This window comes from Rattus norvegicus, chromosome 3, assembly GCF_036323735.1.
Source record: "Rattus norvegicus strain BN/NHsdMcwi chromosome 3, GRCr8, whole genome shotgun sequence".
NCBI lineage: Eukaryota > Metazoa > Chordata > Mammalia > Rodentia > Muridae > Rattus > Rattus norvegicus.
This window is the reverse complement of record NC_086021.1, coordinates 74,260,414-74,281,476: the sequence shown is the minus strand read 5'-3', so window position 1 is coordinate 74,281,476 and position 21,063 is coordinate 74,260,414. Positions and strand designations below refer to the sequence as shown.

Here is a 21,063-nt window from a genome sequence, read left to right as displayed (position 1 = left end):
AAATCATTGCTATTTGGGGTTGCAATCCATTCATTATTTATTCATTCTATATTTAATTCACTTTTCTTTTTTGCTAAAATTACATTGAAATTTTGTTTTAGATATGATAGAATAACACATGGCACCAGGAGACATTCTGACGATCCTCTAGATGAGATAGCTTTCAGCATTTGCCAGAAAGAAATCTACTGGACAGATCGTCGAAAAAATTATTTTTATTATGTGCCAATTTCTTCAATCTTCCACTCAGTTTGAGTAATGTGAACAGGAAAATGACACATGAGGACAATACATCTGCTTGTTAACACGAAGTGTGAAAAAACCCTACGGTGTGGCAAATAAATACTTTATTGATTTTAAAACTGAAATGATTTGAATCCTTTTCTAGGTAACGCTAAATTATGGCCAGCATTTTAACCTAGAGGGCCTTAAGAACTTTAGGTAAGTGCACTGGTTACTTAGTCAATTTTTATTTTGATACCAGGTCTCCCTGTGTAGCCCAGACTTGCAGAGATCCTGCCGGGGTTCCTGAGTCCTGCAAGTACAGGTACGCACCCCACGCTCAGCTTCATCTAATTATTCAGTTGGATGGCCAGGGAAGTCTTGCCTTCAGTGATTCTCTAGGGGCTGGACTGAGAGACCATCTCAGTTTCCGAATGGTATTTCTCGAGTACTGAGGGCTTCTCAGGTCAGATCTTCTCTGCGTGACTAACACATCAACTAGAGAGCTGTGGAATCTACTACTGGGAAGCCATTAGGGAGTGAGGACATAATCATTTGTAGGTGTGCAGGGAAGGGAGACAGTAAAAACTGAAAACTACTGTTCCAATCTAACCAGTGTTGTGCCAAATATCACACACAGGTGAGCCTCACCCCAAAGCCCTCTGAGGTCACTCAGCTCATATTGACAGTGTTGCTCAAAAACAAAACAGAACAACAACACACAGAGATACGGAGGCAACAACTGACTGGGGGATAAGAGTATTTCTACTTAAAAGGCATGAGTCATAAAGAAGTATTATGTAAAGAGGCATTGTTACATTTATAAGTCTATTAGTTCCAAATTAATGTGGTGGGATAGGACTCCAGATGCAGAGTTATTAATTTGTACGCCTAGTAAGATTATTTTAAATTATATTTGGAAAAACCCACCATTATGATACTGTCAAAGAAAAAGGGCAATTAAGAATGCCACAAAATAACCCAAGGGAGAGCCCATGGATACAAGTAATCTTGCTGTGTGAGGTTTGAGCATCAGTGGCAGAGAAGAAACCCTGAAGCCAAGGCTGGGGAATGTAATTAGTGATAGTTCCTCCGTAAAGATGATGGAGTAACAGTTAGAGGCAAGATGACGGGTCTGGTGGAAATGAGAATGCCATAAATACAAAAATAATCCAATCTACTGCGCCCTCCATCTTTACTTATTATCATTCTCCCAGGACCATGCATGCTGATTTAATTTGTGTCCAAATGAGGAGAAGAAACATTTCAAAAGAAACATGAGTTAAGGCTGGGCGTGGTGGTGCACGCCTTTGATCTGAACACACAGGAGGCAGAGAGGTGAATGTGAGGCTGGCCTGGTCTACAGATTCAGGTCCAGGATAGCCAGGGCTATACAGAGAGACCCTGTCTTGAAAAATTAAAAAGAAAAAAAGGAACATGGTTTTATTTAGAAGAATAAGTCACAGGGAAAAATGAACTTTATCTCCTAAGAAATTAATTTGTCAAATTTGTCTAAATACTTAGAATTTATACAGGTGGCGATTCTGAGGATCAGCTTCATAGATCACAAGTTGTTCAGATGTCTCCTGTGGAAGGGGCTGATTTTGTGGACCTCACTGAGGACAGAGGGTCCGGTGCTACTCTGTTTTCTGCAGACCAGGGCAACATCTGTAGCCCAGGTCTCCTTTCTGCACCGTATGGATCAACTAGTTTAGTTTCTCTCACTTCACACTGATCTGTTTTGGTCTTAGCCAACACATTGGCTGTTGGTCTTAGGTACCAACAGAAAAAAACCAAAACGATTCCCTTCCTGTTGGATCAGTGAGATTTATATGCTTACACAAAGGGGAAAGATAAAACTCTCCCTGATATCTTCTGCAGATCAGGGAATCGACAACTGCCACAAAGGCCCCAGGAGTGTCAACAGGTGAGACAGAAGAAAATGCCTGAATCCAGGCCACTGAGCAACCCTCCAGCAGGCAAGTGTCACCCCAGAAGGAAGAGAGAGGACGAGGAACTTACATGTACAGGGTTCCACTTCCCGGCCTTCCAGGATGGCAGGAGGAAGAGAACAGACAACAGAGTAAGAAAACAGTGTGGAGAATGCTCTGGGAATGTCACTGCTCGAGACAAAGGGGGAGAGGCTCTGCAAGATTTAAGTCAGCCTCCCGGTTCCACTTTGAAACAGAGACTTAAAGTTAAGTTTTGTTGGAAAAGTCACATATCTATTTATTTTTCCCTTTGAGAGAAAGGCCTGCTTCAGTGAGCACAAGACACCTAGCAATCCTTTTAATGAGAGGAAATACGTTATTAAATTAAATTTCTTCTCAGTATAAATAATCAGAGAAGGTTAAGGAGACAGAGAGAAAAAAATTCCACCATAAATAATATTTCATCATTAAATGCAAAATTGTAATTACAGGTCATTGGGCATCATCATCAACAAAGCCAACAGAGAAACTTTTCTTTAAAAAGAAGAGCCAATGGGAAGAAAGTAATTCAGTTTGTGTTTCAAGGTGGTTTTTGGAAGAAATAGCACTGATTTTGATGAAATCAGAAACAAGTGATTTCAGAGGAGCCAAAAATACCCTGACATTTCTGGGACGTACTGAAGAGAGTGAGTTTTAGCTTACCTTGCCTTTTGAAACAGTTTTGCAAGCTATTTTTACAATCAGGTAAGACCAGAAGCAGTTCAACCCTTGTAGTAACAACAGCAGCAGGTTAAAAACCCACCAGGATGGGTACGGTCCAACGATCTCCCAACTTTCAAATAATGTGGTATTCAACACCCTGAGGAGGAGAAGAAAGCCATTACTGAACACAGTGTTTCATTTTGTCCTCAAAGGAGTCCTACTGATTTTGAAGGCTCACAAGGTCAATAGTCTCCCTCAACTGCCTCCTCCCTTCCTGGGGGTACAGCCTGAAAGTTAAGCAAGTCCTGAGGAGTCGTCTGTTACCACAGGGCCCTGACTGTTCCATATCGAGTAGTGTATTTTAACCCATTCACTGTTTTAAAAACTGTCACTTTTCAAGCGTGCACTTCAGTGGCATTGCTCTCTTGCAAAACTCAGACCATGGACCCATTGAATAGGAGCTCCCTACTCTCTCTTCCTGAAGCAACTTCTATTTCCTGCCTCTGTAAGCTGAGCTTCTGGGATGTTTGTGGAATCATAAAATGGTGGTTATTGGCTTCTCCCAAGCAGAATATCCCTAAGGTTTATCTATTTTGCATAAATTATGAAGAGATCTTTCCTGAAGTATTTGCCCACACCACTCTTTGTTTACAAATGTCCACCAGCAGACACTGGCTTGCTCCCATTCTTTGGCTACGGTAAACATTGCTTCTAAGACTCTGGGCCCACAAACATCTATTCTAGCATACATCTTTTGGCTCTCCACCTAGAAGTGAAATCCCTGAATCTGTCCAATGTCCCCTTCACTGTCATCATCCATGGCTTCCTCTAGGAATTCCATTCATCTTTTGGATTCGATTTGATTCTCTAACAACTCATTGAGAACACCTGCATGTTTTCCAAGTTGATTTTAGCTTTCTTAGTGTGAAGACCACCACCCTGTATTATACTGCAAGGAAAAAGAAAGGTGGATCATTAAAAACATTAGTTCAGTGGAGACCACATGCCTCACACAGCAGGGATTAGAAAAAGCATGAGAGCCAGGCTTTTATCTGCATGGGGCCCCACTAGAGGGCCTTTCATTTTCTAATTGCTCCCCTGGGAAAGAACTAACATTGAAAGACATCCTTTGAAAGTGATGCCTTGGTATTTGAAAGATTTGTTTCTGACAAAAATTATTAGGGTATAATAAATGTATTTAGTTTTAAAAGTGTGTGGGGATATGTCCTTGAGTTAGGAAGACAAACCAACCACACATTGGCTCTATATCTTGCCAACAGAAGCAGCAGGTAGCCATGAGAAACAGACCCTGTTCTCTTGTCAGCCTGTGATGCTTGTAAGTCCTTGGAGACTGAGTTGTCATCTGGACCCTTCACTATCACAGAGTCACACAACACCCTTCCACCCGTGTGATTTGTGGATCACTCTTCCTTCTCTCACTACATTTCCATCCCCACAAGGGCAGCTGACTGTACAGGCCAGGCCAGGCGGGACTATACCTGGCACGCACCAAGTAGCTAAGAGGCTGGACTGTGCTTGAATTTAAGGCAGGGTCCACTTACACAAGGCCAGGAGGAAAATACAGAGAGAACTTCAATAAATGGTGTGATGGTGTGATGGGTGCCTTCACAGAGGTTAAAGGAAAAGCGCTTCATGAATTCACAGAAGGAAATTTACTGTCACAAGTGGCCTAAGATGTCAAGGGGAAAAGAAGGCCAAATAGCCCTAAGTGTGTTCCCACTTGCAGTTTCCACAACCCATTAGGGACCGCAGTGAATCTAAGGTTTCGTCTTCAATCCTGTCACACTAATTATCTCCACAGAACAATTCAGAATAAACACACGTGCAAAAATCCTCGGAGCATGAGACTGAATTCAGAAACTCACTCAGAGTAGTACTGTACTTTGTACATACTGATCTATTAATACTGGGATGAATATAAGGAGATCTATTAATGTGTTATAGCAATAGGCCAAACTGACACAAAACTAATTATTCAACATCACCAAAGACATATGGTAATGTTCAATTCTCCATTGTTGAGGGATTTTTGTTTGTTTGTTTATTTATTTATTACTTTTTTTTTATTATTACTTTTTTTTGTTTTTTCTGAGACAGAATTTCCTCCATGTAAGCCCTGGCTGTCCTAGATTTGCTTTGTAGACCAGGTTGGCCTTGAACTCACAGAGATCTGCCTGCCTCTGCCTCCTGAGTGTTGGGATTAAATGTGTATGCTACTATGCCTGGATATTGTTGAGTTTTGAAAATGAACTTCTTATGATTTTAATAAACATTTGAGCATTTTTAACAAATAAGAGCTACTTCCTTTAAAACACTATGGAAGCCAGCATTATTACAGGTTCTGGTCATTCATTATGGCAAGAAATAAAAAGATTTTTATTTAAAATATTTTATATAACAATCTGTAAGTATTTTAAAAGTAGCAAACAATGGCAATATCCTGATACAAAATGGCTAACAAATTAGTTTTTATCTCTATTACAGAAATTATGAAGTAAATCAAAGTAGTAAATACATTTTTATTTCTATTCTACTTTTTGTATTTAGGCCTCTCTTGCACGCTGTGGGTCAGCAACTACGACTAGGTTACTTATCTGGCCCTAAAATGTATTTTAAGAATTTCTAATACTGGAGGAAAAAGCCATGGGGGAGAAAAAGAAGAGGGAGGGAGAGGGGAAGGGGTAGGTGGAGGGAAGAGGGAAAGCCAGAGAAAGTAAGAGTGTGCATTGAAGCTGCTAAAAAATCAAGGTGGGTTTCCTTTAGTAGCTCAGGGAATTTTATATTTTCTTTTTCACATTCTTCTACTTTCCAAGCTCATGACAAAAAAATTTTTTTTAATACTAGTTATTTCTGAGAAAGAGTATATTGGGATAATGTCGATACGGCTGCCTTGCAGACCAGGGACTATTAGGTCTAAACAAGGCTAAGCACCAAAGCTGTCAGGGAGGGATCTACACACCTTACATTTTCTATCTCCAGCTGCATTCAGAACTCCTGGAATTAACATGTTCTCCAGACGTTTGCTGAGTGTCTCCCAGTTGTTTACCTAGCAACCGACTAAATAAGCAAGCATGAGCGATGTCTGGGATAATCACACAACTTTGACTGGGGCCCTGCTTCTTGACACACATGCTCTACACACACATCAACTGCATGCACAGTTCTGCACAGCACGAGGTACCATTCTACCAGTTGCAGGCTGGGAGCCTGTGTCACCGTTAGGGTTTCGGAACCAGTGTTGCACATGGCTTCATTTGAGCAGGGTGTCAGAGCACTGGCTGGTGACATGACACTCACATTAATTTCAGAAATTAATGCATCCGCTCTGCTGTGACTGATGTCTCAGAGATGCCACTCGAAAGTAATGCGACTTTGAAAACTGACTCGGATGCTTGCACAACCCCCTGGGAAAATCTATCTATCTATCTATCTACCTATCTATCATGTATGTATGTATGTATGTATGTATCTATCTATCTATCTATCATGTATGTATGTATGTATCTATCATGTATATATGTATGTATGTATGTATGTATGTATGTATGTATCTATCTATCTATCTATCTATCTATCTATCTATCTATCTATCTATCTGGGAAAATCCATCCTTCCTTCCTACCTACGTACCAACCTAGTGTTGACACCTGGTTCTAAAAAAATAACAGCAAACCTAGACTGTCCTAAGCCAACTTCCCTTTTGTGGACAAGCAATTAATGGTGATGTCAAGATCTTACTCTTTCAGAAAGGTTAGGCCTAGAAGTGTGTACTGTGACGATACCACTAAAAACTCCTGCTGACAGATTCCAGGAGAACAGTCGCCTCTCAGGGAGCAATGGTCAGGGCAGGGGAAGAGTGAGGCTGATGGGAAACTAGAAACTCTCACGTCCTCACCTGGGTAGTGATTGTATGGGATCTAAATACATAAAATTGAGAAGTGTGTCCATGGCGGGGGGGGGGGGGGCAAGCTGTATCCTGAAGGTCTGTACACTACACAAGAAACGTGAATCCTACATCTATAAAACGCTAAGGGAGAAAATTCTCTACGTCAAACAAACTGAACATATGAATACTATCAACTTGCATTTTCTGGTTTGCGTAATTACTGTGGTGGTACTAGGAGGTTTCCCTCCAGGTAGTCTCTGTTCACTGTATTGAGTCTCAGAAAATGATATTTTTCTTTCCCAAATAACAGTTCTTTCCTCAATAAAAGCAAATCTCTATTGATGAGAGTATGAGGAGACAGGAGAGACAAACAACTTTTAATTTTTTTTTCTCATTAAAGCTAGGAACATGATCTGGTATTGGGTGGGGGGAAAGGACTGAAGCCTTGAGGGTCAGCAGAAAGTATGAAACAGCGACCTTGGGAGGAAGGAAGTTGGGAGGAATGTACCCCTACAATGTACCAGAGACCTGGGAAGTGAGGGACTCTCAGGACTCGAAGGGGTGGGGGTTGAGGGGGGGACCCTAGATGAAATGCCCTATAGTGTGGAGAGGGAACTTGTAGAACCCGCTTCCAGCAGAAAGACAGGGCATTAAGTAAGGGATGGGGTTGCTATTCCACAGTCAAAACTCTGACCCATAATTCTTCCTGTCTGAAAGAAATGCAGGGATGAAAATGGAGAAGAGCCTGAGGAAAAGAAGGTCCAGTGACATGCCCAAAGTGGGATCCAGCTAAAGGGGAGGCCCCAAGACCTGACACCATTACTGAAGCTATGTGGCACTCACAAAAAGGGACCTACCATGACTGCTCTCCAAAAGACCCAACAAGCAGCTGAAAGTCAGATGCAGATACATATGTACCCAACCAATGAACAAAAGCTACTGACCCTTCTGGTTGAATTAGGGAAAAGCTGGAGGAAGCTGAGGAGGAGGGCGACCTGTAGGAGGACCAGCAGTCTCAATTAACCTGGACCCTGAGATCTCTTAGACTTGGGATCACCAAGCAGGCAGCATACACCAGCAGAGATGAGGCCCCCAACACATATTCAGCAGAAGACTCCCGGGTCTGGGTTCAGTCAGAGAAGATGCACCTAACCCTCAAAAGACTGGAGGCCCAGGAACTTTAGAGGACTGGTGGGGTGTGTGGGGCAGGGACATCCTCGTAGAGATGAGGGTAGGGGGGTGAGGAAGAGGTATGGGATGTGGAACAGTTGGAGGGTGGACTGGGAGGGGAATAAAATCTGGAGTGTTAAAAAAAAAAAGCTAGGTTCATTTAACCACTAGATGGCACACTAGGAGCACACAGAGCATGCTCACACAGGATAATCCTCCCCCTCCCCTCCCCCCGCCACCCCCAACCCAGCACAGACAGCACTTGACCTCTAGGTGACACCCTTCCTTCTAAAAGTTGCATCAATCATCAGGAGGACGAGGAGTTCTTGTGTGAGGCTCTTTCTTACTGCATGGACTGTCTAGACACAGATGGTTTGAAGGAGCCCACCCACCCAATTCCCTAGAGGTAAGCAGATGTACCATTGACCACTTAGAGCTTGACTGGGGTATGTTATTTTAATAGATTTTAGTGAATCATAAGACTATAATTCGCTTTGCTTTACGGTGACTTATCTTTTACAGACACATTTATCTTAAATTTGATTTTGATTAAAACACATAGAATGTGGTGGCAGAATGCATAGACTCCTGTAGAAGAGTTCATAGACTCCTGTAGAGGAGTTCATAACTTCTTTGCTGTTGAGCAGAGAATCCACAGGGCAATCTTATTTTAACAAAACAAGGCTGTTTTCTTTTGCATCTGGGATACCAACACAACTGAAAGCGCTCTGCTTTCTCCCTTCAGTTCAGGATTCTGGAGGACTTGATAGAAATTGCCATTGACATCTCATCTCGAAGAACCACCTCTGACACACAAATGAAATGTTTATACTATAATGAAATATATATCATATATATTTCATTCATGTTGTGACTTCATAGTACGAATTTATTCTCTTTTATCTGTATCACATCTACTTACATTGACATTCACATATTTGTTCAGTACCACCTATCTATAGTGTTTTTTAAATACTCCTGTGACATAAGTGATAGAAGACAGCCCAGGAGGTCTTCCGGTACAAATGGGTTGTGGGGAGACTTGGTTTTCAGTGCTGGTTGGACCAGGACTTCCTGCTGCCAAGCAGGGACTCTTGCTGAGTTATGTCCCAGTGCCGGGTGGTGTTTCACCAGAAGGGTGAAACTGAGGCTCCTAGCTGAGGACAGCATCCTCTGCAACAGCGCTTCCCTTTCCCACCAAGGAGTTATAGGTGGGCTTTGTGTTTCTGGAATAATCTCTCCTGAGAACCATAAAATAATTAGGCCCACGATGAGCATCTGAAGAGTGCCAAAATTTCTTCTCTAGAGGCAGAGTCAGGGCTTGGTCCCTGAGTGCCACATGCCATCTGAAAGGGGAGATGTCCCCTCAGTCAACATTAGGTTTCTCTACTTCAGCCTGGTCTTGACATCGGGAGTCAAGACAGAACTCAGTGTGGTCATGCTATGTTTTTCTCTGGCACAAATGTCCATGAGATATCTAAATGAAAAATACATTCAACCAAAATTTAATCACCTAACTAGCATGTTATGCCAGGTACGGTGGATGCCAACAAGCAGGCATTCAAGATTATACTGAACAAAATCTACGGGTGCTTAACATCTGCAGGCCAGAGACTGAATTCACTGTTTCGAGACTGGCCGACTGTGTCTGCCTCTCTGTCCCTTGCTCCCTTTCTCCCACCCATAACAACTCCAGGCCTAAACTATATCTTAGTTGGACTGGCCATTCGACACTTCAACAGGACTGAAGGGTACGTGTGTGTTTTCTCCCCTTCTATAGGGCAGCCCACTCACACTTGGACTTCCACACTGCTGGTGTCATCAGCAAGTGCTGTCTTGGGAGGGTAGCTTGGGGGTCCGACGACTGATCACATTTGAATAACTGTGCCCTTGCCTATCAGTCTGCGGCAAACATGGATGTGATTTCTTTATCCCTGGCAGGAATCTGAGCTTGAATCCTGGCCAACTGCTTCTCTGTCTTTGGAAATAGATGTACCGGCTCTATCCTGCCATTGTTACAGATGAGACATTCAGTCAAATACACCTTACTTTAGTCCTAACCTGGCTGGACTTCCTGGCTGGAGCAGGGGTTCTTCTCAACCCACTCTCCTCCCTATGTTCCTCATCGCCATACCCGAGTCCTCTTAGCCATGCTGGGTGTTTCACAGCATGATTGAGGCAGGCCTGTCTTCACCCCTGCCTGTGTGATGTGATGTTGCTTCCCTGTTGGTAAAGGTGACTTTTGCTCTGCTCCTTATTAACAGTCCTTCATGGAGCAATTACTATTGCTAAAAGCGTCAAATATGTCACACACATTATTTGATCTTGCTAGGTGTAAGAGTCAACGGTCACTGAAACCAGGCTCAAGCAGTGCACATTGTGCAAAAGGTTTCAGGGTAAATCCTCATCTCCCCCAATCCCCCAGTGGGTACTCTTATCTCTATTTTTCAGACAGGACACTGAAGCACAGAGAATGTAAATAACATGGCCACAGTTGGGGTTGGGAGGTGGAGAGAGCTGAGACATGGGCGGCCTGGGGTACTGCGCTAGGCCCCCAGGCACCTCGTGCTCCTTGGCTCTCCTAGCTGCATGTTAGCCTCTTACCCATGTTTATGCTCAGAGCCAAGACATCGCCATCCGACAGCAGAGACAGTGCCCCATGGGCCTCTTGCTTGGCACACAGGCAGAACATCCCCTCTGTCTGTTACTGCTTGCTCTGGTTTCCGGAGACAGGCCTTAGTCTCATCCCCTGGTTTCTAATAGCCATGTTCCAGTTTGTTCCTGCCTAAATGGCCGAAGTGGGTTTAGTTTAATTGATTCCCCCACCTTGGCCCATTCCTTTAACCTTTAAATCCCCAAATAATTATCTCTCCTACTGACAATCAAGTAATGCCTTTCGCTACCACCTTGACATAGATATGAAATATTAACGATGTAAAAATCAAAGACTTCTTTCTAAGCTCAGCTCATAAAACAGGCATGTGAGCCCCCTGCTGCTTTCTTTGATTTTCTCTTTGGAAGGGTGGAGGCCCGTGCACATCTCCAATACCCTCGACTTCAAGATAAAAGCATTTAAGGCCAACTCTTGGAGCAATGGGGGAAGCTAAGAGAAAGCAACTTCAGGGACCGCTCCTTCACTCTTCTTCCTTAGACAGGGTCTTTCCATGTAGTTCGGGCAGACCCTAAACTGACGGTGTGAGTCTTGCAGGTACTACGTTGTCCCTAGCATGGGGCCTCACTGAGAGCTGGATGTAAGGTGTCCTGGCCCTCTCAAGGAGGGAAATGCTTTCTAGTCACTGTGCGAACTACATGTTGACCACCCCTGTTTTGTATTTCTGGAATCCAATCTCAGAGATCAATTTTCTTCTTGGACCCTAACATTATATACAAAAAGTTTCAGGGTTTAAAGCATTCTGAACTTTTAGATTAGAGAGGTTTGGCCGTAAAGTTTATGCAAATGTAAAGAGATCTGAAACATCTAAGTCACTAACAGTTTGGATAAGGGCTACTCAGTCATCAGTAGGCTGATGTAAAAATCACTAAAAATTCCAAACACGGGGCACATGTGACTCATGCATTACGTGTGGGTGTATGTATCCTCTAGTGTGTACTTGATATCTGACCTGCGAAGACCCAAGCTTACTCAACAGCAATGCTGACAGATAAGATTGAGCACCGTCCTTTGCTCCTTCTTGCCTCATATCATATCTCCTTGGCTCTGAGACTCTGACCCTTGATACTTCCGGTTTCTTGGCTCTATCTATCACATGGTCTTTCCGGTGTTTCACTTGGCAGCACCCACACAAAAACTCTGACCTGTCTTGTGATCCCTTGCTCTAGTGTGTCCATTGTGACACTGCCTGGCTTCCCAGAACACCACCCAAGGGAGGTAGTATGGGCACACATCTGCAGGTCCTGTGGTCAGGAAAGACAGAGCTTTAATCTGGGCTATATAAATAGTTGTAGGCAGCGTTCTCTCTCTCTCTCTCTCTCTCTCTCTCTCTCTCTCTTTCTCTCTCTCTCTCTCCTCGCTGACATTTCCTCTGTTTTTATTTAAGATTTCAAGGATATGATTTTATATTTTATCTTAGAGAAATGTCTCGGAAAATCTTGGAAGTGCTGCCACCAAGATTAACTGTCCTCAGGCCCGCCATATTGAGGGTGTTCTGTACCTGAGAGGCTTTATCCCTTTCCCCTTGGCAAGAGAAAGACAGTAAACATTTTTTTTTTTTTAAACAAAGACTTAACCCTTCAGAATAAGTCAGAATTTACTAAACTAGATTGTGAGATGCTCAAAAACCTAGAGGAAAACCTAACCAAACCCCCAAAACTCTAGAATTATAAATACAGAGATTTTGATATGACAAAATGCTCTTTTTCAAAATGTTGTTTTTCTTTGGATCAAAACAACCCAAGAAAACCTGCATTGAATAATAGCAGAGCAATTGACGAGCAAAGACAGTATTCTGGAAAAAAAATAACTGCAATAGTGTTAACTATTGGAATAATTGCTACAGAGTGTAACAGGCGTGCTTTGAGTGTGGGCAGATGTGGGCTTACTCAGAAAAGAGCTGACAGTTTGCACATTACGTCTCAAGTAGAAGTCAAAACACTGTGTTCCGGGCTTGGATCTTGTGCTTGCCAGTTGGGTGCCTTACTATTCTTTTATAAACTTCAGTTTTCATGTCTGCAAAGCAAAGGCCTGAGCTAATGCGACTACTAAAGGCTTCTGAAGCAGAGGCATAAGAAGCTTCGTGACTCTTCCTCCTTCCAGGTTTACCTAAAATTCCCCATGGTCCGACTGCTTCCTTCAAGCAAAAATTCCCCAATGGACAGATGCATTGTTCTCGGGTGACTCTCAAAACTTTGAACTCAGCCTAAGGAAGCAGAAGCTTTGTTCTCCATGAGTAAAAGTAAGAAAAAAAAAATACAAAGAAGGAAAGTACGAAGTTGCATTTAGCAGGAACTCACGAAGCACTCAAGAGCTTGAACAAATGTTCTATTTGCAAGAGCAAAGCTTTTCCTACTCCTGGCTTCATGACACTCTGACACAGACTGGCTTTCTGCAGAAGGTTGTTGAAGCAGACCACGAGAGCTACAGGGATCCCTAGCAAGCCCCCAGCTTAACTGGGGTGCAATTGCTAGTCTCACCGGGCTCCTAATCGGCATATCTCCAGCTTTCACACTAACAAGGCAGAGCAATGCAGAAGGCTTACCAGCAGGAGCTGGCCCTAGAACCCAGATCCATAGTCCTCTCCTCATACTGCTGTGCAGCCTAACAAAACTAGAAGTTATCAACAGTAGATGTTCTTGATGTTACTGTATCCAACTTTAAATCTGTGTGTGAGACTGTGACACTGCATACGTAACTTGGTACCACAGGACACACCCTGTCATAATTCAGTCCACCTACAAATCTATTTCCGAGCCATCCTACATGCTTTGTTTTGCACAAGCCAAACCTCCCATAAAGAGATGCCAAGTGGCATTTCCATGCTGAATACGGGCTTGTGGATCCCTGTTGAGCTGTTCACAGATCCTCATAGATACTTTTGTTCTTCTGGCCAGTGCAAGCCCTTGCTTATATTTAAGACATTCTACCCCAATATTAATGTGCTTGTCTGGTGTTCCTACACTTGTATGTAAACTCTTGAGTATTGGTGCCTTAATGGACGGTATAATCCTTCTCAAGAATTCAGTGACACTCGTGGGCAAACAGGTGAGCCAATGGTTACATTAATTTGAAGTGATGTAGTTTTTGCATAATAGCCAACATATTGGTCATGAGAAACGATCTTAAGAATACTGATTGTATTTCACAGTTTGAGTTGCAATACAAGTATTTAGACACACAACATATGTGTAAATTCCATTTGCTCTCTTGCCCCGGATCCTCTGATATCCACACCAAGAGCCTAGACTTAAGAGCTACAACAGGTGGTCTACATTTTCTTTTAAAAGAGTCTTCTTGATTAACTGGTAAATATAGATATGACTTTGAAGTGTATATATCATAGCTTCTCAAATTGTCAGTCATGACAACAGTGTTTGAAGGCTTGTAACTGAATGTGAAAAGACAAAAAACAAAACAAAGACAAAAAAAAAAAAAAACCAAAAAGCAAGTGTGTAATGAATACAAGATCTTTCTGTCTGTGTTTGCCTGGGTTCCATCACATGACTCTACTGTAGCTTTGGTTTTGAGCTCACAGGTCACCACATGCCACATGTACACAGTGCTACAGAACACTGCTGCAGCTCCCCAGCCCAGACTGCAGACTACTGTACACCATCAACTGCAGTGATCTCTCTGTGCAAAGAAGGCCTTTGTGAATAGAAACATAGTGATTCAATTACAGAAAACAAAAGCTTTTAATATTGGGCTACTGTCATTCTTCAGCATGTCAATATCAAATTTATACTGGATTGCACTGCATCAGAATGTCTCACTTTACTTTATTACTTAAGATTTAGTTTATGTGTATGAGTGTTGTGCATGCATGTATGTATGTACACCATGGTGCCCATGGAGGTTATAAGACGGTGGACATCAGAGTGCCTGGATCTGGTGTTATATGTAGTTGGTGAGCTGTCATGTAGGTGTTGTAGATTGAATCTGGGTCCTTGCAAAAGCAAGTTCTTTTAACTTAAGCCAATCTCACAGGCCTGATAGGTTTGATTTTAAAAGTTGCAGGTTGACTTGCTGATTTGAGCTTCATTGAAAACAAAATTTAAATGGTTTTGTTTGGGGATAAGAACAGAATTATTCTGCCATTTTTATACTGCACATTGATGCTAAGTGGTGTTTTACCATTGACAATGATAGAACCAGAGCATGAATCAATTCTGAAAAACATCGAGGATGCCCTACAGCCTGCTCTATACTCAGTGTCCAGCCAAGGCGGAATTCAGTGCTCGAAAACATACAAGTACACGTATGTTGCTTTGTTTTGATCTTCAATAGATGATAAATTACACATATTCCAAAGAACTGCGTTAATATAAATTTCCTTATTCTTTAATCATCAAAAAAAAAGTTTGGGATGCACACCTGTGTCGCATGCCTTTAGTCATGCGAAAGCCTCTTGGGCACAAGAGGTGTGGTGATTTTATGGATCTTTAATGATTGTGTGTGACCGAGAGAGATTTACCGGGCACAATCTGTTTAACGTTTTGTTCCCTGATTGTGTTCTGAAGCTAGCTAGCAGTGTCCCGTGTCTACAGACTGCTTCTAGCACTTGACCACCCATCTTTCTAGTTTCTTCCTATCCTCCTCTACAGGGACACTCCAAGCTCTTGAAGAAACTGTCCTTTGAAGAAATGGTCAGAAACATGAGTCTTTAAACCCATTCAGAGAAGTAAAGCCTGGTACAGTGGAGGGAGAATCCACAGGACCATATCAAGAGGGCCCAAGGCAGAGGAGACAATGGTGTCCTTAATCTCTGCCCACAGGCGGCTTATGGTGAGAGTGATTTCTAAACACCAAACAGCACAACGCCCACAAGGATTTTGTTTTCTTTACACAATCAAAGCGATCTCTACTCAGATGTAAGGCTTTGTAAAGGCATCCCCGATCCACTTGGGTTCTGAATAGCTCACTCAGCCTAATGTTAAATACCTAATAACTGGGTGTTTATGGCTCAAAATTCATATTGTAAATACTTGGGTTATTTACTATTTATAATACTAAAAAGAGAACAGTACTTGCCTGTTCCTGAAGCCTAGTACCCCACAGCTGCCACATTTTGACCACAGTCTCAATCCCTTCCCTCTTTAAGGAAGGTGATCAATTTAACTCAACAGCCAGTTATTGGCACTATAACAAATAATCCATAAAAATATAGGTTTTTCCTGATATAGTTTCCCCATTTCGGTTTGTTCAATACTGTCATGTTTTCTAAGCTATGGCACAGGCCTCATTGTTTTCAAAACAACAGGTAAGGTTATGTAAGAACAGACTACAATGTAGTTGTTTCTTTTTGAGACAGGGCTTCCAATGTAGCCCAGGCTAGCCTTAAACTCAGGATCCTCCAGCCTCAGTCTCTCAACAGCTGAGAATACTGGGATTTGCCACCATTGCCTGCTCACGTTATATACAGGATCCTTAGAAGATTCCAGGTTCTAACTCACTGTTTATTTTTGCTTTTTGCATGAAGACAAGAGTATAAATTCAGGCTCCTGATGTTCCACATAAATGACTCTCCTCCACTTGGAAATTCAGAACAGGCCCCACATAGTGTAAGGCTCTTCATCACGCTTAAAGAGTTTCTTGTGAGAGAACGTCAACCAAGGTGTCAAGGATAATCATGACCACTAGAGCTAAGTTTGCTAATGGCTGACAATGGCAATTAAAATAAACCTCAAACACACTACACAAAGGTCCACCGTGGTTCCTAGTCTGCTGCTGTTCTACATCAGCCTTGGCTGGCACCTCTCCTTCCTGAGTATCCGGCTCCTTTCTATAGCAGGAATAGGTGAAGCCATTCCCACAGGGGTGGGGGTGGGGTGAGGGGAGGCAGTTACATTTTCACAATCCCAGGTACAGTCTGGGCAATGGAACTTTAAGACAATTCCAAGACAGTTTTGCCTGACCTCTTTGTGTGACCAGACTTTTAATGTATAACTTTCATTTTAGGTATTAGCCCAGGATCTCACTGTTAGCTACTGTGAGGCATCAGCAATAAAAGGGAAATGACTCTCTGTCCTGGGGGATCTGCCGAGGTCCTTAGAATACCAGGGGCTAATAATGGGAGGTTTTTGTTTAGTTTCTTTGTAAGAAAATGGACAGAGGAGAGACCCTACCGTGGCCCATGTAGTGTCCTTGCTGGACACTCAGATGATCAGACACAGAAGTAAGCAGGGTCAGTCCTCACAGTTCTGTGCAGTGTTTCTACCACAGGCATGATTTTCCAGTACACCGTGCCATGATAATGGTCTTATGCCTGTGTACCACCAAGAATAGTTTTAGGGAAAGCATTAGACACGCAACACACACACACACACACACACACACACACACACACACACACACACACACACACACACAAGAATGAGAAAGTTCGGATCCTGAAAATCGTCATTAGAAAGGTAGGCAACAACAGATGGAATCTCACATTCAGGTGGACACAAAGTGACTACAGAAGCTGTTGAAGGCGAACAGTGTGAGAGGCAGAAGCAAAGTAAACTGCAATGCCAACACAATGCTAACGCTGTGCCTTTTTATCATTGCCCGCCATGGCTGCTCTTCCCTCTGCAGAGTAAGACACATGACAGTAAACCAAAGCTCACCGAAGTTTCCCTTTCCTCACTAAAGCTGGGCCCTCAAGAATCACAGGGCAGCCAGGGATGTGCTCACCCTTGGGAACCTATGTTGATGTTCTCAGAGGCCAAGTTCATGCCTTGTGCAGGGAACTCTGTGTTATTGACATGCTCTGTGCAGCAAGGACCAGTCCATGTTATTCTTGTTTTCCAAACACTGCTTATAAAGACCTGAAAGTGGCATAGCCGTGATGTATGCCTGCCTGTGGCCCAGAAAAACATTCTCCTTATTTATAGATAGTCTACTGCCTCGTTAGTGCCACGTTGAACCCCACAGTCAAGATTGTTTGGTGATTCTCCACACTGGTTTTTCACTTTCTTAAAGCTGTAAATCCACATAGAAGCTGCCAACTTTGTACTCCTTCTGGGCGTTTCTGAGGTACCGCCATAGCACAATCCCTATTTATCCCTAGTCCTGTTAGAGTCCCAACACTTCCAGCGCTGCTCTGCCAGTGGCACCATTAACCACCCTAACCCCAGGGATTCACTACCTTCACCTGCAAGCTCTGTGGATCCTCAAGGTGAGGCCAGAGTGAGTAGGTGACCCCAGGGTAAAATGGAGGGACGGAGCCAGGACTCAAACACACAGGGCTTCACCAGGGTCTAGGCTGCTATTTACCTTCTTCTTCTTTTTTTTTTTTTCTTTTACCGCCAGTTAAAGGGTTCAGTCCTCATCAGGTGACCTAAGTCAACATCACCCTTTATGTATCAGTCTCTCCCTCACAGCACCCTCCATTAGTGGCTACATGTGCTATGAACCTGCTAAATGCCTCTGGTCCATGTCCTGTCTAGTTCCACTCTGCCCTAATCCATGAAGCCTCCCAGGGCAGGTTCTGTATGTGACACCTACCAGGTCTCCTATGAGACACCGTTCCCAATGATCAGAAACATGAAGACAACGGGAGCAGGGAAATCATGTGGCTGTCTGGTTATAGTCCACCTGAGTTTAAAATTAGACTATGGCCACGGACAATCTCAGAGTCATTAGTTAACTCTATGAAGACCCCCGAGTATCCAGTGGTTGAACAAACCAAGACCTCAGATGGCAACTTCAAAGGCCCTCCTCTGGGAAGCATGGCTAGCGGCTAGCACAAGCTGGATGATCCCAAGAGCAGGGGATAGACCTTCATCCCATTTACCACACTGTAGTGACGTGACTCATGCCACCTTCCAAGACAGTAAACTTATAAATATTTTTAGGATAAAGATGATCTTTCCATAATTAGATTAGTGTTAATATTTTCTAATTGTGCAGGCAATGCAGAATTTCAAGGTTTATAGAAAATACCAGCGTAGCAAAGTCTTCCTTCTGATTTTTCTTTGAGCTATGCTTGGTTAGGATTTGCTTTCATCTGCTAAGAGTCAGTGCTGAGTGAAGCATTTTGAACACCGTGCACATCATAAGAAACACATATATTTTTCTCTCATCGTGTACTTAGGTTCTAGAAAAGGGCAGAACCCATTTCCACCCTGCTCCTCTTCTGACACACTGAATTTTTCAAAATCGGCTGTGACTTGGACCTGGAGCTTAAGACACAGTCCTGGAAAGCAGGATTCTACCATCTCTCATGTCTTTAACATCCTTTCCACAGCTGGGCACTGGCATCATTTGCATCATGTAACACTTAATTAAGGATTTAATTATTTATGGTTAGCAGGAGTAAAATTTAACGGCAGCACGAAATGACAGCACATGAAAACTCAGGTGGGGGAGCTGATGTGACCATTCTGCTAACTCCTCTGAGCCCTGGGGAATAGGAATCCTCTCTTCTTTTGTCCTTACCTAGGGCTTACATCACTCACCTTTTAAAGGGACAGCACCTTGTCACAGAGAAGGTGAGAGGTGATACAGTTCTCGGCACGGTAGTTTAAATCCAGACTCTTCAGGCCTGTCTACCTACAATGCTGTTCACATCTACAGACACGAACAGTAGCTCACACTCACCCAGTTGCCCCATTTGGATCATGGCACTCACAAACACCTCTTTATGCACAGCTCGGAGGCCATTTGTGTTTCGTGCTCACCCTGGCCTGCTACCACAGTGCCGCTTTAAGGATATAGAGCAACTGCCTGTTCTTTGAATTCTGCTAATACCGAATTCGGTTGGTGCATATTTACTATATTCCTCCACTTGCTAGGCAGAAGATGAAGAGCAAAGTCATCTGCACAAGCACATCATACTTACTTGCCCCCCCCCCATTCCTTTAACCATGTCAATGGTCGCAATTCCAGATAATTTCATGCAGAATTCTAACTACATCTAAACAATTCATCGGCTTTAGACACCGTGAGAATTTATTTGTCACCTCCCATTTCCTCTTATGAATTTCCTGTGACTATTGACATTAGTGAATTTAACAGGTGTAGATTTTTATTGCAAAAAGTGACATATTTTCCAAGAGGCTGCTGCAAAATATTTTCTTTCATACATGAGGGAGGGAGGAAGGGAAAGGAGGGATGGAGAGAAAGTGAGAGAGGAGGAAGGGAGGGAGAGAGAGAGAAAGAGAGAGAGAGAGAGAGAGAGAGAGAGAGAGAGAGAGAGAGAGAGAAGGGGGGTTGGTACTTGGGGGAGATGAAGTGTCTTTCAGTAAGCCAATATTGAATTTTCCATTGTTGGCGCTCAGCCTGTCTCTCGGGAAGCACTTAATTGAATCAGTCTTGAAAGGTTTCCATTGTGTTTTTCCTCAAACCCTCTTATGGATTGCAGACACATTCACAGTGTGCACAGCTCTGGTGAAAGACGCTGGCATCCTATTCCTCAGTCTGGTCTCTGTCACAATTGCTCATGCCTCTGAAGAGGCCGGCATGCTCTCAGGTCAAGAGGAGGTTAAGGCAGACAGGCACGTGAAGCGATGGCTTTCCACAAGGGAAGGAACAAAAGTGCCCAGGAGAAGCACACTGTCTGGTCTTTAAACTGCAGTGAAACTGTGAATGAATTGCTGACCATGAGAGCCAGGGCCACACGTCTCCCTGACAGGGACCAGAGGCCAGGAGGTATAACAGACTTCTAAGGTTTTCGATGGCAAGGAAACCTAGAGTAATGGGGACTGAAGGGAAATGGCAGGCACCAGGGGCACCGTCACCAGTGTGTCTGACACCTTCCGTCCTTCTGGATGTGCAGCACTGTCTTTCAATCTCAATCATTTCAATCCAAGACCTCATGAGGAGATGCTAGCTATCAAGGAAAATTCTCAACAAAATGCTGCAGCTGAATTATTCTTAATGTTTCCCATCCTAATTCAGTCTCTGACTTTAGCCCTATTCTCTATTGCACCTTATACCCTCATCTAAAGCCTATATGTATTTGATAGGGTCTGCACTGAATCACGAGACACAGTGCTTATGTGATACTCTAAGACGTGCAAGGAACTTTTATGTGTAGTCTTACTTAATACACACCAGATCCTTTGTGAGAAAGATGTTATTAAGTTGCTTATAGTGGAGGTGACTGAAGAAGGCAGAAAGAGTTATCAGCTAAGTGTACTGAAAACATTAGCATCAGAATTAAAACTTGAACAGGACTTTTAATTCCTAGTCTAATACCATTTCCTTATTAGCTCAATTAAGATATTTTAAAAAAAAAGACACCCTTAAGCTGCAGGGAAATAGCTTTCAAATATCCTTGGCCAGTATGTGTTCAATGCTGTAACCTAGCAACCTACAGCAAAGACACTCATACACTGTACACACACACACACACACACACACACACACACACACACACACTCACTCATGTATGTATACACATACATACACAGAGTTTAGTTTTAGTACCTGGACAATAATGCACATAAATGTGTGTGTGTGTGTGGGGG

The 21,063-nt window shown here is 43.1% G+C and overlaps 1 protein-coding gene and 1 long non-coding RNA gene across 4 annotated transcripts in view; one reads left to right on the top strand and one right to left on the bottom strand.

Annotated features, from left to right (window-relative positions):
- The window catches only part of Cers6 (ceramide synthase 6), a 249,025-nt gene that overhangs the window by 6,068 nt on the left and 221,894 nt on the right, over positions 1 to 21,063 (bottom strand). For 2 of the 3 annotated variants that reach the window (NM_001399362.1, XM_063284272.1), the window contains 2 exons: positions 2,856 to 3,012; positions 2,245 to 2,268 (listed from right to left, as the gene is read on the bottom strand). In NM_001399362.1, coding sequence (NP_001386291.1) covers positions 2,245 to 2,268; positions 2,856 to 3,012 — 181 coding nt within the window. The remainder of the gene's footprint in view (positions 1 to 2,244; positions 2,269 to 2,855; positions 3,013 to 21,063) is intronic. The other variant, NM_001399363.1, reaches the window with a different exon arrangement.
- LOC134486099 (uncharacterized) lies at positions 67 to 4,065 on the top strand. Its single transcript, XR_010064800.1, has 2 exons — positions 67 to 2,305; positions 2,645 to 4,065. It is a non-coding gene; the product is annotated as an uncharacterized LOC134486099 (long non-coding RNA).